A 14,850-nucleotide genomic window follows, 5' to 3' on the forward strand; every position below is an offset into this window, starting at 1 on the left:
CCGGAGCCGGGGCGCTCCGCGGGGCTGCGCGGGGAGCGGAGCGCCCCGTGCCTGGCTGCAAGTGAAACGAGCCCCGGCTGCTGCTGCTGTTGCTGCTCCCTTTTTTTTTTTTTTTTTCTTTCTTTCCTTTTTTTTTTTTTTTTTTTTTTTTTGGAGCCTCCAAAAGGCTCGCTCGCCCCTTTCATGTGCCGCCGCGGCCCAATGGGAAGGCGGAGGCTGCCTGCAAGTGGTCTAATCTCAATGAGGTGTCAATCATGTTCCCCGGTGGGTGAAGTAAGGTCTTTTGTAACCGCCTCTGTCTTTGGGAAAGAGAGGAGAGAGGAGGAAGAGCGGAGCGGAGAGGGGACGCCGGACCGGGCTGCAGGAGGGGAGCTGAGATTCGCTCTTGCTTTAGCAGGGAGAAGTGGAGCGCATGGATTTTTAAGCACGCTGGGATTTTATACATCTACAAAAATAACAACAACAACAGAACCTGACCCTACTGAAAGCAGTCAAATGAATCGTAATTGCAGATCAATGCAGAGAAATGGGGAAACTTCACTCGAAACATGGTTAGTTCCTTTCACTTGCTACTTCCTCAGCCCTTTCCCCTTATTCGGATTTTACTTGTGTGTTGTTGCTGTGATTTTATACTGGTGTCTAACGATCTTCCTTTATTATTTCCCCCACACACTTTCCTCTGGATCTGCCTAGCTGCCGTTTGTAAACCCAGAGAAAGTCCGGAAGGTAGGGATGGCTCCTTCCAGCCAGTAACTTTGAACGCCTTTGAATCCCCCGGGCCGAGCGGCTGCCCCCGGCCCCCTGCCCTCTCCCCTCAACTTTCCCCTGCTCCGGTCCCGCTCCGGTCCCCGCTGGCCACGGGGCTGGCCGGGGGCCGGGCGGGTTGTGCGGGCGGCTCAGTGGCGGCATTGTCTCCTCTTTTCTAGGTGATAGTTTTGCGGTGAACGCCTCTCTGGCTCGCAAAGGGCTGGAGGACTGGATGGTGAAGCAGAAATACTCCGGGGGCAGCGGCAGCAGCAGCGGAGGCAGCAGCTCGGGACTCCAAGGCTGCCAGCACCGGGCTGTTTGCAGGCTCTCCAGCGGCAGGGTATGTCAGCTCCCTAGCTGCGCCCCCTCCTTTCTTCTTTCTGAAACAGGGGAAACCAAAAGCTCTTTCTCCATCCCTCTCTCCCTCCCTCCCCAGGGCCAGTTGTGCAAAGGAAGGGTTTTCTTTACCCTAATGCTGCTCCAAGGGGCTGCCCGTGGGTGGTTTCCATCTGTCCTTTGGTGAAGTTGGGAGCTGCAGAGCAAACTTGGTGCTGGTACAAAAGCCGGCAGAGTGAGGGAGGACCTGTCCTCCAGTGTCTGGGCAGCACGATTAGAACAAAACCTTTCGCAAACAGGAACGTACAGAGAACCGCTGGAAAGAGCCCAGCACCCTGCCAGTGTGCGCAGGCTTGTGAACCCTGATTGGTGCACAAGTTTGTCTCTGACATTTTGGCAGAGGAATTCAGGAAAGGAGAAGTCCCCAAAGAGCATGTTGTTATTTATTTGCTCTTTGCTGTTAATGTGGGGCTGACTTTCTCCATAAGAGTTACCGCACATGTCACTTGTTCTGGCTGTTACCACACACTGGTCATTTTCCACCCTTCCTCTTTCCTCCACTTTTCCCACGTAAAGCTGGGCTGGAAGAAATGTTTAAGCTGAGTTATTGTTGTTTTTCTGTTAAATGTTGTGTGTTTAAGCAAAATGGCATGGTGAGAGATAAACAAAGGCGGTTGTTCTCAGATAAGTTCAATGTGTTTTAGGGTATGATCCAGAGCTTATTGGTCTTTACTGAAAGACTCCCCTTGACATTCATGGGCTTTCATGATCAAGCACTGAAAGCTGCATCAGTGGAAAAGTAACCTGAGAGATGGGGAGATTGGAATCTGTGCTTCTCATCAAGGAATGTGTCTCTGAGAGCACAAACAGAGCAGGGTCACCAAACCTCCACCAGGTTCTTTGCTTTGTTAGCCACCAGCTTTATTGTCAGAAGCCTGAATTCCTTGCCTCTCAGGAAAAAGGAAAAATTAACTTGTAAAGCGGAGAAGAGATGAGACATACTTCACTTTAGGTGGGGTCTTGATTTGCGTGGAAGATGTGTAGAATGGAAAAATGGCGACTCTTTTTAGGTTCCATGATTACTCTTATGTAAAGGAGGTTAAATTATTTGTGAGTCACTTAAAATAAGGTGAAGGGGTTAGGATATTGATGTAAATGTTGGTAAATGATGAGCATAATCACTTTGCTACGTGTTTATCCTACAGGTATCTTTGGTTTTAGTGATATTATTGTATTTTACTTGGAGACAATGTGTCAAAGGACAGATGTTCACATTAATAATGGTATCTGTATGTGTATGGTACAGATGCAAAGAGTAAAAATGTGCATTTAATTAGCTTTCATTATATCCATTTTTGTAAGTTAAGCTTTTCAGATGCATGTTCTACTGTTTGTGTATATATTTTCCAGGAAAGAAAGTTCAACTCACCAAACTAAATGTGCGTTTAAAATACTGGAATTAAAAGTCAAAATCACTGACTTCAGCTTTATGAGATGTATTTTCTTCTGCAAACTATGTCCGCAGAACATAGTTTGCGGAAGAAAATACTTTTCAAAACAAACAGAACTGTTATCAAGAGTACTTTGCTATTCACAGAGCTTCAGTTCCACGAGGTCTGCTCAACTAGAATGTAGAACAGAGTATTTCTCACGTTAATCAAGGTGTCCTCATGATAGGTCAGCAATTAGCAAGCCACTAACTAAAAATTAACTGATGCTTTTTACTACGTTATAAAACTACAAATAGGTTCAAGTATGTTTAAAAGTTCTGTGCCCATAAGGCTTTTTACTGTCATCCTGATAGAACTGTTTCAGAAGGCTTGCAAATATGGGCAATTTATTGCTTAATATATTTGGTTGCATCTGCACACGTATATGGCCTGCTAATTGATTTAGTTGAATTGTCATCCTATCACAGGAACACTATGACAGCTACATTAAAGTTCATTTAAAATATGAACTTTTGGTAATATGGAAGGATGCATTTCTAATCCTACATTGGAAACAGATGTGCCATATGTACAGTCTTTGACAAGGATTATGGAGTCACAGCTCTTGACTCCATAAATGAGACTACACAACTGTTTCTCTTCTAAGATCTCTTTCATCTCTTATATAATTATACCAAGGTTCAAAGTGGATTGTAGCCTAACCTCTTGGTTCTTCATTCACCTCAAGATGTAGAAAGGCTAGTCACTTCTCTTAAGGGTCAATGACGTGGGATTGTGTGGGACAGTTGTGTGTTCCCCCAACAACCAACCAAGGACTCTTTTTACTGCTTCAAAACTCTTCTTAAAATGTTCAATTAGCTTACAAGGCATTGTGAAATGGTACAGTTCTATTGTCACAATTGGGAAATTTGGTTTCTCATATTATTTTTTTTTCTGAAATAGGTCTTAATTGTTCATCTTGTGATTCACAGCAGAAAGAATTAAATCAGACATTGATGAAAATATTTGCATCCAGAGAAACATCAAGTTTAAACAAACAAACTAAAAAAATAGAAATAATTTTCCTCTTAATCCTAATCCTTAACCACACTTTTGTTGATGGTGCTTTCATCAGTATGTTTCACTTATTTGGTGAAATTTGGGGTGGTGTCAAAGTACTTTTGATGGGAGGAGAAAACACTCGGTTGCTTCAGTTGTCTGAAACTTAGAGGATTTTGATCATTTGGATTGGAAGTTGAATGTGATAGTGAAATTTGACATATATTGCTCTGTATAACCAAAAAATTCTGGTTGGAGCTGACAGGCTGTTTCTCTCAAGAGACACTGAATTGTTTCGCTTAAATTAGTTATCCAGAGGAGATGACACTGGAGTACAGGGGCATTAATGTAGCCTTTTACAAGAAGATTAAAGACAAGCGTAGGAAAGCAATAAAATTTAATTTGTGTTCCTCTCTAGACTGACTAAATTTACATAGATGACTCCCATTAACAGCTGTGTAGGGCAAGTCTCTCTGTCAGGTCAGTCAAGGAGCGTGTGACACTGGCAGGGTTCCATCATACAGCATCCCTATTATCTTCTTAAACTGAAGTGTTGAGATTTCTTGATTGAAGCAAACTTCTCTCAGTTGATGCATTTTCCCCCACCCCAATTAACTGGGAGAAAATGGATCAGTGTCTAGCTATTGCCAGATGCATCAGTCATCTGAGGAGAATCTCGTGGTAGTAAATCATCGGGTGAAGGCATCAAGCAAGGGAAGGGGAGTGTTTTTGAAATACGCACTTCTGGTGTGTAAACAGCTTTCTGTTCTGGGCTAAGAGCTCTGATCTCATTAAACCATTGCCACCCGCCCAGCAGGGGCTGCTCTGCTCTAAATGTTTTAATTACTGAGGAGGCTGAGGGCTGGACCGCACCCTTCCCCTTCTCCATCATGTAGAATTAAAGAAAAAAGGAATTCTGTTGCATCTATGAAAAGTATGAGGTCCGGAGTCATATTCTATTTTCAAAGCTAATTGAAACCACTGGGGTTGTAAATCTGTTAGAGCAAGTGAATACACTTCTGCTGCTGCTTTATGAATGAGTTAACTTGTACCCTGAGAATAGGAGAGGTTTCCTGACACTGTGGATTATTCTGTATAGTTCTGAAGTTGAAATTTATTCAGCATGTTTACTTTTGGAAACCATTTCTAGAGATCAACATTGTTTGCAAATATACATGTATTTATTTATTTAACTGAGAAGTAGTTCTGTGCTGAAGGGGGAATATTAAATATGGCATTGCTTAGTTCAATTTACTTTTATCTTCAAAGACATAAGAAATTTTGCTAGTTTCTTGGTTGTGCGTCTCATTGAGATCAGTGTTTGGAACTGGAAAGAATCTAATTTTTAATTAAATTTCAAACCAGCTGATATTGAGCCAAGTTGGAAGTAATCATTTAGGGTAAAATAGGGAAGACTTTAGTTTACAACTTCAACTGGAAGGGCTAGTGCTAGTGATCCTCATGTTCTAACCTAATTGATATTAGAGTTGAGTATCTGGTCTGGGATTAATACAGTAAGACACACTGAGGCACATTGCTGCTTCTGATGTGGGGTTTGTTCTCCATTTGTTCTGTGCCTGTAACTGCCAGTGACATTAATGGGCATTCCTTGCATGGTTGAGAGGGGACTACGCCAGTGTCAACTTCACTGCTCCTCTTGCATGGTCTTTCATGAATTTAAAAATAAAATAAAATAAAATAAAAAAGCCCTTCCCAATTCCCCACTGCTAAATAGCATGTGTCTGTGTATGTAAAAATACATAGCCTTATGAGAGACACAGCTGGATAGGGTATTCATCCAAAGTGAAAATCATAATGAGGCTTCTTTAGTGGCCTGTGTATGTGATGCCTTAAAGGCTATTGGAGTGGAAGATTTAATTGTAGCACTACTTTGGGGTCATTTCATGGGTAGAATGACATTTGAAGGACTCTCTTCTTGCTGACAGAGTAACAAGATCAATTAAAAATTTTCTTGGGTGCTATCTTGTGTGATGGCTTGAAGTGGTCTTTTAAGCTGAATTGCTTTAAAGTACGTTAATGTTACTATTATAGGGATAACTATTTGTGTTGACCTGGAGGATTGAAAGAAACAAAAGACCGGCAGTGTTGTGTATTCATGTGACTGAAAAAATATTTTGATATATAAAATATTATGTGTATGGTGTTTAAAATAAAATTTCCAAACTTGATATTGGAAGAAAAAGAGGAAAAATCTTATTCTGTGTTGAAATTTGGTGCCAACAAAACCAGATAATTTAATTAGTAGTGCACATAGTCTATCTTGACAGCTTTGGTTTGGGAAAATTATAATATGAATATTAACAATCAAAGAGTCTCTGAACGTATTAGTGCCATGGTGATGAGATTAGTGAATTGGCCAATACTGTAGCAGAAAGCTGGATTCCAAGGGAATTATCCTTGAATGATACCAGTTGGTGCAATTAAAAGCCACAATTCAGTTGCCATATGGAAAGTGTTAGACATCCTTACATGGTTTCAAAGCTATGTGCCGGAGGTTAAATTGACATATGAAGAAAAGCATAAATTAAATATTTTGTGTTATGAAATTAAAAGTTGACTTTGCTTGAGCCATATGGAGGAGGTGGATGGAAGGCAGTCTGTATTTCATCAGGGCTTGCTTTATAGGTATTTCAGATTTAACGTGGCACACTTTTAATTTAGGATGTTGATTGGAAAGCTGAATGGTCCATGAAGTTTCTGCAAACAGTCTCATTAAAACAACTTTTTTGATCTCTAACAACTCTTTCTCCCACCCTCTCTAAAATGGTGCTTGTAAGAAGGAAGCTTATTCTGCCTAATAGCTGGGTGAAGTCCTCATTTAAGTGATAAGAGAAAGCTATGTCTCTTGGGCTACTGAAAGTCCCTCCTGGCTTAGCAAAACCTTAAATCTTCTGGATGAGAAGGCCTTGGTTACGTTTTCTTCTGTAAATCAGGATGAAAAGTAACAACGGTATGTTATATTTTCTAATGACTTAAATGTAAGTAATTTAGTCCAGACTTTACACTAAAACTTTGCTTATAACAAGAATGGGAAATTTGTAGCACGATTGTTGACATATGGGAATGTTCTTTATAGCAGCATTCATTAACAGAAGGTTTTTCTGTCGGTTTTGTGAGATCTGTAATAAGACCCAGGAGGAGCTCAGTAAGTGGATATTTGTAGGCACCCTTCAGAAGGAGATCTTAGTTGACTTTTATGGTTTCTTTTGAATTTGGTTAGGAACAGAGGAAAGAGAAGTCTCTTGAGTGTTGAAACTTTGTGAGTTAGGTTTTTTTCTGAAGTTGGGGAAATAATTGTTTGGTGGTGATATTTAAATCAAAATGGAACATTGCTTCCCCTGATGCAGATGTTGGCCTTTATAGAAATCCTTGTGGATGAATTTTGCCTCATGAATGTCAGCATTAAAACAAGGTTGAAGAGTAAATGGTAGATGTTGACACGTACAGAATACTTGGAGTATTTCTTGGTGACTGAACCCCTTTTCTAGTTTGTTAAATATACTAGTTATGTTGAGTAGGCAGACAGGAGTTTTCAGGCTTTTATATCTATAAATACCTTTTATGGAAAATGAGGTATAGTTTTAGTTCAAAAAAATTAATGTGAAGAAATGGTCAAATAGACTTTCCCTGTGAATTTATTTAGTTACATCTGCCAACATTGGCAGCAAAACTAAGCTTGTATTTACTCCTGCAGAGTAAGTACAGCTATGGGAGATTGAGTTGGACTGTATTCCATTCAAGAATTATTAACCAAGTTCCAAATGCAAAATCTTCATTGTGTCTGATTTCTGAGCCAGGAAAGCATGTTTGTATTGGAGTATCTCATGACATTTGTCTTGCAGTGGTGGAATGCCAGTGGTGTTAGCTATGGTGAAAGGGCTGTGCTGGCATGGACACTTCTACTACTGTGCAACTTAAGAGAGGGGGGAAATGACTTTTGTAGGCTCAACTCTAGCTGTCTTGGTCTCTCTACAAGGCATATGGCCATATGATGTGTTTGCTGTTTGTAAACTTCTATGTCATATAGCTGTGATAAAAATAAAACAAGACTTTGTCCCATAATTCGCAGAATAGAAATGACACTTCTGAGCATGTGAGATCCTTTTTCACATTCCTTCCTGTGTGATCCTTCACACAGTCTTGTATAGTTAGCATCTTGCAAGTAAACTGTCATGTAACCACAAATCCACTGATTAATGACAGGTCCATTGGCTTTTAATGGGACTTCACATTCAGACAGGGCTATATCTGCAGCTAAGTGTCTAGCCCTGATACCTACATGTGTGCTTCTTACATGACCTGATGTGCCTGTCATATGTGAGAAATAACTGTTTTAGTCATACAGAATCTAATTGTTTGGGGAAGGGAATGATGCGGTGTCGTCTTGGGAGGTCCTGTGACAGCTGTGAAGTTGAGTACCACTGATCTTGTTCATGTGGTGTGGCCTATTGTGTATCATAGGGCAATAAATGATCCTATTGTTTTAGGCTATTAAATCCTTTCACTCCTCTGAAGACCATGCTGTGGCTAGGGGAGACCGAAATGCTATCTGTGCCCAAGAGCTCCTCAGTGCTCAAGAAGAGGCTAGTAGAAATGCACCTAAAAGATCCTACCAGACTAGCCACTGGGCAGGGAGAAGGGAACCACTTCTCTTCCCTGATTTAAAGAAGGTCCCTTCCAAGTGAACACATAAAAAGAGTTGCTTCTTAAATCTGAAGCTCCTGATTAATAAAACATCTTAATTAAAACTCATCAGGCAAGTAGCTTTTCTGCTTTTTCTCAGAGCTCTGATAGTTTGATATTCATCGATATCTCTTCTCAGTCTGAAAATTCAGTGGAACTCTGAAACTCATCTATCTGATAGCAAAAGGGTGTCCTGCTAATTCCTTCAAAAGTGCCATCTACCATTCTCATTTTTGTTTGTAACGGAATTTAGATTTAATGTAGGCTCAGTGTCACTGGTCCCTTATATCATTTCCAGTGCAAATCCCCTGAGAATATGAGATCCTCCCTTAAAATGTGGGAGGAATTCAGTTATGTTTTAAGAAAAATTTGTAGTAGAAAGATCTAAATGTGCACAGATATTTTTTTCAGCCGTGTATCCATAGGCCTCAGACTAACAAAATCCAGTGCTGTATGTAACTTCAGCTCAGAGCTGGATTGGCATGTGGTCAGAACAGTCTGTGCACTGTCCATCCAAAGAAATACTTTGTGTTTTGTGATTAGGGTGGAATTTAATGCATTTGGGGGCATTACCGTGGCAGCTTTAAAGGGATTAAGCATATTGAGGTTCCTATTAAAGTATAACATTGTGATTCAAGATCTGTGAAAGAAAATCATGCATGGGTGTTTGATCTTGGGGTGCAGCCACACATGCTGTGAGGCATAAAATAAGGGGATAGACTCAGTAGGGAAGTGACAGAACAAAGTACTGTCTTGCAGGAGAAATGGGATTTGGGAGCAGCCTCAAATCTTTTGATCCATACTCTGTTGCAAATGATGAGTGGTACAGAGGTGATAGATTTGTCTTGGGGGAGGAAGGAGAATGGTGGGTAGTATGTCACATTGCCCTCGGAGATAGTTTTCTGTCTGATTCCCCAAAGATTTGATAGCAATAGATAAGGACTAAGCTGCTTCCTGTTGTCTTATCTTAAAAATCTTTTATAATTCTGGGAAGGTTAGTTTCAAGAGTTGTCTTTTTTTTTTTTTTTTTTTTTTTTTTTTTTTTAAAAAAAAAGTAGTGGCTGTAATGCTAAGTCATATGTATTAAGTGGATATACAGAACAAATGCCTGTTTCGGGGAGCAGGAATTTTCTCTGAGCATAGAGTGCCCCAGCCTTGAGCTTGCAGAATAACAAGCAGTCTCTGTATTGCATAAGATGCTGTGGTTAAGCCTGTATCAGTGTTTCAGTAATAAACCACTCTCTTTTTGAAACAATAAATAATAATTTTGCTTGTGAACTTTCCAAGTCTGTCTCTGTTCACATAGTGTACGTGTGTATAAACTACAGACACTCATTCCCCTATAAAGAGAGAACATCATAGTCTAGCAAACAGAATATCTGTCATTCCAGCTGAGCAAGGTCTAAGGCAATAACCCAAAATATCCTGGAAGAAATTCTAAAAAGCATTGAAGAAATCAATCGTCTGATCCTAGAGGAAGGTCTTTGATGTAATCCTGGTAAGTTTATACTGGGAGCCTGCCTACTTCTTTATGGTCAGCCCTAGACTTTCTATATGAAAAGTGGATCAAATAATTTTATATGCTTCTGCTTTAAAGAAAGATGGTTGATAGTTTTCTAAAGCATACACACTGTTTAAATGTAGATTGTGGCTTTTAGCCGAAGCCCAGGTGGGGAGGAAAGGCTTTTCAAAACAAGTACTTACAGAAAAAATAAATAATACTTTGATATTTTCCCATGGAAAAACTGTGCCTCATTTATCCATCCTGAATATTTAATTTTATTTTGAGGATAAACTTCACAGGTTATCTCAGTTAAAGCAATTTTTATTTAGGCAAAGCTTATGTGCAAGGTCTTGTTCCTGATGTGGATACATATGTAAAAGGAGTTTTTCAGAATACCATAAATAAATTATTTTTAAAGGTATATTTTTAACTAACTCAGTGCAGTTGGGTAAGCCTGTTTAGATCATCTTGAAAACTTCTGCAATATTTCTTTAGGCACTTACATTTTGATATGAAAGCCCTGCTATAATAGAGGGGAAATTTCTTATTGCTTTCAGTGGTTTTATATCTTGTTTTTTGCCACATCAATGGAAGAGCAGGGAAGGTTCAAGTGGTGCGACTGATAGTGTCTTTCTCTAGAAGCTACATTGCTAGTGGAATGGCAGTGTGTTTTCCCCTGCAGATGTAATTTAGCCGGTCATTTTATAATAGGTTCGCAAGCGGTTTTCACAATTGTATTGCCACTTAAATTCTTATTTGTAATTAGCAACATAATTTTGCAGGTAAGTTTAGAAAGCATGTTTTGAGAAAAGCAGTGCTGTGCAAATAGCCTAAAACCCATTAAAATAGTACATTTTTATTGTACGAAGGCATTCTTTATCTAATTAGCTTGGCTTGTTACAGTATTGCACCACAGGTTCTTTTTTTTTTTTTTTTTTTTTTTAATTGGAGGCTGTTTTTAACAATTTGTGACTGGTAGGAAGCACACAAAATCCTTAATTCAGGACTAATGTATAGCAATGAGAGCTATCATACGGGGCTTTTCTTTGAAAGACGGTTGTTCTTGGATTAAAGCATGGTGACATGTAACAAGAAGGGAAGTGTGCAAAAAAACCCACCACGGTGTTTGGGAAGGAAATACTGTACTCGTTTATACTACATAGATTTCAGTTTGGTAATTGGCCTTAACGTTGGCACTCTTTTCCAGATGTGCTGTTTTAACTGGTTGTTGTTTCTTTTTTTTTTCTTTGATGTAATTAGAAGAAAAAAAAAAGCAATGAAAACGATTGTTTTTTGAGAACTGTGTGAGGAAAGTCAAAAGTAAGGCAAGCTGAAGTTGCTCTGTGTCCTTGAACGTGTGCAGGAGGGGAGGACTATAGGGACTAATCCAGGAGAGACTGGACAGTGCTGTTGAAAGGCAAATCATACCTCTGCTAAAACAACTTCTCCTTAATCTGTGGCCATCTCTGATTTTCCTCGTCCTGGAAAAAGAGGAATTGAAGGCCTTCCGTGAGAAGCCCCATAGATTTGCCAATAAATCGATAACAGACAACAGGTAATGTCTTGTGGAAGTAACAAAAAGACTGAGGTATTAGCCCTGCAGAGTAATCTGCCTGTCCTCATGTGTGTTTCAGATGGCAATGCCAACCATCCTGGTCAGCAAGAAAAGAAATAAAATAAACACACAAAAAAGAGGAGAATTGTAGCACCACTGGGGAAAAACAGGACAGCTCATCGTTAGACAAGAAAAATGCGAGTGTTGTGCGTCTAGAGGTATGTTTTAAGTTAGGAAAGAGTCCTGCCCTGCTGTATGGTCAGAGCCTCTCCTAGTATCAGCAGGAGCCATATCCAAAGACAGGGCGAGGCTTCCTCCTTCCATGCTCCAAACAAGACATGTGATTTGGTCCTTCAAAATGTTCTGTTATCGTGTATTGGCTTCAATATCAAGTGGTGTCAGGAATGGCGGAGAGGCCCTTTTGTGAGAGGCTTGCTGGTCTGAGAGATGGGCTGGGCCTAGGATGCGGCCCTATGGTGCTTTGGTACCACTCGCTGGGGCCAGCAGGCTGACAGCACTGGGTGGAGGGAAGTGACTCCACTGAGAAAGCTGTCTGCTGATGTGTAGTCCCATCCCCCTGTAACTGAGGTGGAAATAAGGTGTGCGTTGCCAGGATTAGCCACTAGCAGCCAAGAACCTTTCTTCTCACAACAACTGTAGTGTGTTCTATGCCGTACCCTGGTGTGCGCTGAGCTGTCATGTAGGTTTGCACGACATGGGTTTGGAGTGTCCTTTCTTGTGGGGTGATGCCTTCCTTCTCTACTAGTGCCTCTTTGTCCACATAAAGTACTGTTTCTTTCTCCCATTGACCAGGTTCTGTTTACCCAGGGGTCACACAAACTTCACATGTCTTTAGTAAGTGTCTGGCAGTGAGTCTGACAGCGGGTGAAGTGGTACATGTTTCACCATGCAGCCGTTAGGCTGTGTGCAGTTGACAGGACTGATTTTTGGAGCGAGTGATCTTTGTGGATTATAAAGGGTTACGTTGTTGAAGTTACACAGGCGCCAATCCACTGGCACACCGCAGGTGATCTCGGAGCGAATGTTGTTTAAAGCGCCTGTCCCACGGTTTCACAAATGTGCTCTGACCAGAGGATGTTTTTCTAACTTCAAAGGGCTTCTCAGGCTGGCTCGGTGCCTCACAGGCTGAGTCCACAATTCCTCTCTGCTCGTGATGTGTTCTAACCATGTGTGATTTTTTTTGGTATGTGATGTTTTCTTAAAGCGGCATTGACCTGTGTTCAAATGAAACTTGCTCTTAAGCTTGTAAACACAAACTTGTCGTGTGGGCAGTTTTCATCTTAACCTGACGTGTGGGTTTTTTTAAAGAACAAGAATAGACATCAAAAGGGGAGTAATTTATAGGAAAAGAAAAAGCAAGAAATAAACTTGCAGCAGTCTTTTGAGTTGCACCATCCAGAGGCTTTTCTCTGAAGATTGTGTTGTGGGCCCTTTACTGGTTGTAAGAAGTGCTTGTTCCCACCTCGGCAGCACCAGTGCTGGAGTAGGGTACGTGCTCTGAAATGTGCCTCTGAAGAAGGGGCATGCAAAGGGGGGAAGGCAAGGCATAATGGAGTAGAAGGTGGAAAGGACCAGCAACCTCTTATGTGTGTTTTTTTTTAGCAATGTTATATTAAAATAAGTGTTTAGGAATATGTCTTTTAAATATTTAAGGTTTATTTTTCTTCTGTAGTACTTTGTAGATGGTTTTCAAGGGGATTATTTTCAGGTTAATGCAAAAATATGCTTTTTTAATGTTGAGAGGTAGAAATGACTGAGATTTTACTGGCCAAATTATTTTACTATTGAAGTCCATTAACCCTGAGAACAGGATTAGGCCCTAAAATATTTCCTGAGGTGCATTGTGCTATGGTTGTGAAGTTCTCATGTTCCACTAAAATCCATTGATGGACACTGTGTTTTTTTTTTTTTTTTTTTTTTTTTGCAATGTTTTTGTATTCATTAAGGCAAGAAAAGTAGGTTAGTTGGAGGTTTTGAAGTCATCAATTTTTAGTTTACTACTATTACCACTGTGAATGTGAGTTTAAAAAGCAAGCAAAACAGAACAAAAAAGAAAGAAAGAAAATACCTTACAAGTAAGACCATGATAATTCCTGCATGCTGAGTGATAGAAAAGGATCATCTGCCATGGGAATAAAACCTCATACTGTGAGTGGCATTCTGTGAGCAATATATCTCAGCTGTTCAATGAAGTTTCCTCCTGAGTAATGGTACCACAACCTAACACTTAATAATTAATCCAGACTTCAGATGCAGCTGGATTCCAAAATTGTCATCTAGACAAGATTCTGGAGAAGTCAGTGATCTCTAGGACCTAAAGCCACAACCTGTGCTGCCCTACCAATCCATGGCTATCAACAGGAATCATCCCACCACATTTATTTTGGCTAGTTTTAAAGCAGGTGGCCAGGATGAATTCCTAGTTTCAAAGTCACAGCTGCTGCTTTGAAATTGTGTAAGAAGGGCTTTGGTTTCTTAACACAAAATAACTGAGCTGCTGTTTGGTATTAGAGCATCATTATTCTGGGAAATGCGCTCTTCATTTTAAAAATATCTTCTGCATGGAAGTTGAAGGTTTATACCTCATGATTATAAGTGTAAAGAGCTGAAAAGGTTCCTTGTTTGACTGATGATTGTAAATATTTAATAGTTCCTCAGTGATTTGAGTCAATGGAATCTGACGGTAGTATTAAAAATTAATAGCAATATTAGAAACAGTTAATACAAGAATGTCTTGTTGGTATTAAATCATTTCTGGGGGGATTTTGGGGGGTAACTGTAACTTCAGATTTTTTCCCTTTTAAGTGGTTTTCCTTGTGTCAGTCAGCCTAAAAATAGTCTTTATCATTAAATCAATTAAAATGACCAAGTGGACTTTATGCAATCATGCTAATAATACTGCGATTAAGTAGAAGGAAATGTTTCATTACAAATCCCTATTTTCTGTCCTTATAAAATTTCATTTTAAAGTGAGCTTTCTTGGGTGACTTTTTCAGTAGCGTCAGCAACAGTGTCAGCAGAATGGTGAATTCTTGTTGCTGGAAGTATAAAGAGAATTCATGAAGGAGTTTGTGTTAAGCATAGTTTTCTTTCCTTTTTTTTCCCCCTTCTTTTAAAAAAGGATTTTATTCACTGGGGTTTTTTCTTCTTTTGTATTCCTTGCCACCTTTATGATATTATAATGTTTTTACCTACTTTCAAAATTCCATAGATATATATTTATAAAAACTATATGTCATGTAAGCCTTTTTCTAGTGTAAGAGAAAGTACATTTTATGCAAGGCACACAGCATGGGGTTTTCTGGGCCTTCAATCTCATATGATCCTGTGTCACAATAAATATAACAAACAGGAATGAGCAAAGAGCAATCCTCTTGGGCTGGGTGAAAATATGCTCTTAAAAAAGACGAGGAAGGGTTGGGTAGAGGAGATGTAAGACCTGTGTACCTGAACAAAGCAAGCAGGCAGAGAATAGAACATTTCTTCAGCTTTTG

At 39.9% G+C, this 14,850-nt stretch overlaps 1 protein-coding gene across 2 annotated transcripts in view; it reads left to right on the plus strand.

Moving 5' to 3' along the window:
• Window positions 1–215: 215 nt before the first annotated feature.
• Window positions 216–14,850, plus strand: part of NKD1 (NKD inhibitor of WNT signaling pathway 1) — a 111,251-nt gene continuing 96,616 nt past the window's right edge. For both annotated transcript variants that reach the window (XM_082769974.1, XM_082769975.1), the window contains exons 1-3: window positions 216–551; window positions 694–726; window positions 927–1,087. In XM_082769974.1, coding sequence (XP_082626100.1) covers window positions 527–551; window positions 694–726; window positions 927–1,087 — 219 coding nt within the window. In that variant the 5' untranslated portion in view covers window positions 216–526. The remainder of the gene's footprint in view (window positions 552–693; window positions 727–926; window positions 1,088–14,850) is intronic.

Source organism: Aythya marila (assembly GCF_965140915.1).
Source record: "Aythya marila genome assembly, chromosome: 12".
Classification (NCBI taxonomy): domain Eukaryota; kingdom Metazoa; phylum Chordata; class Aves; order Anseriformes; family Anatidae; genus Aythya; species Aythya marila.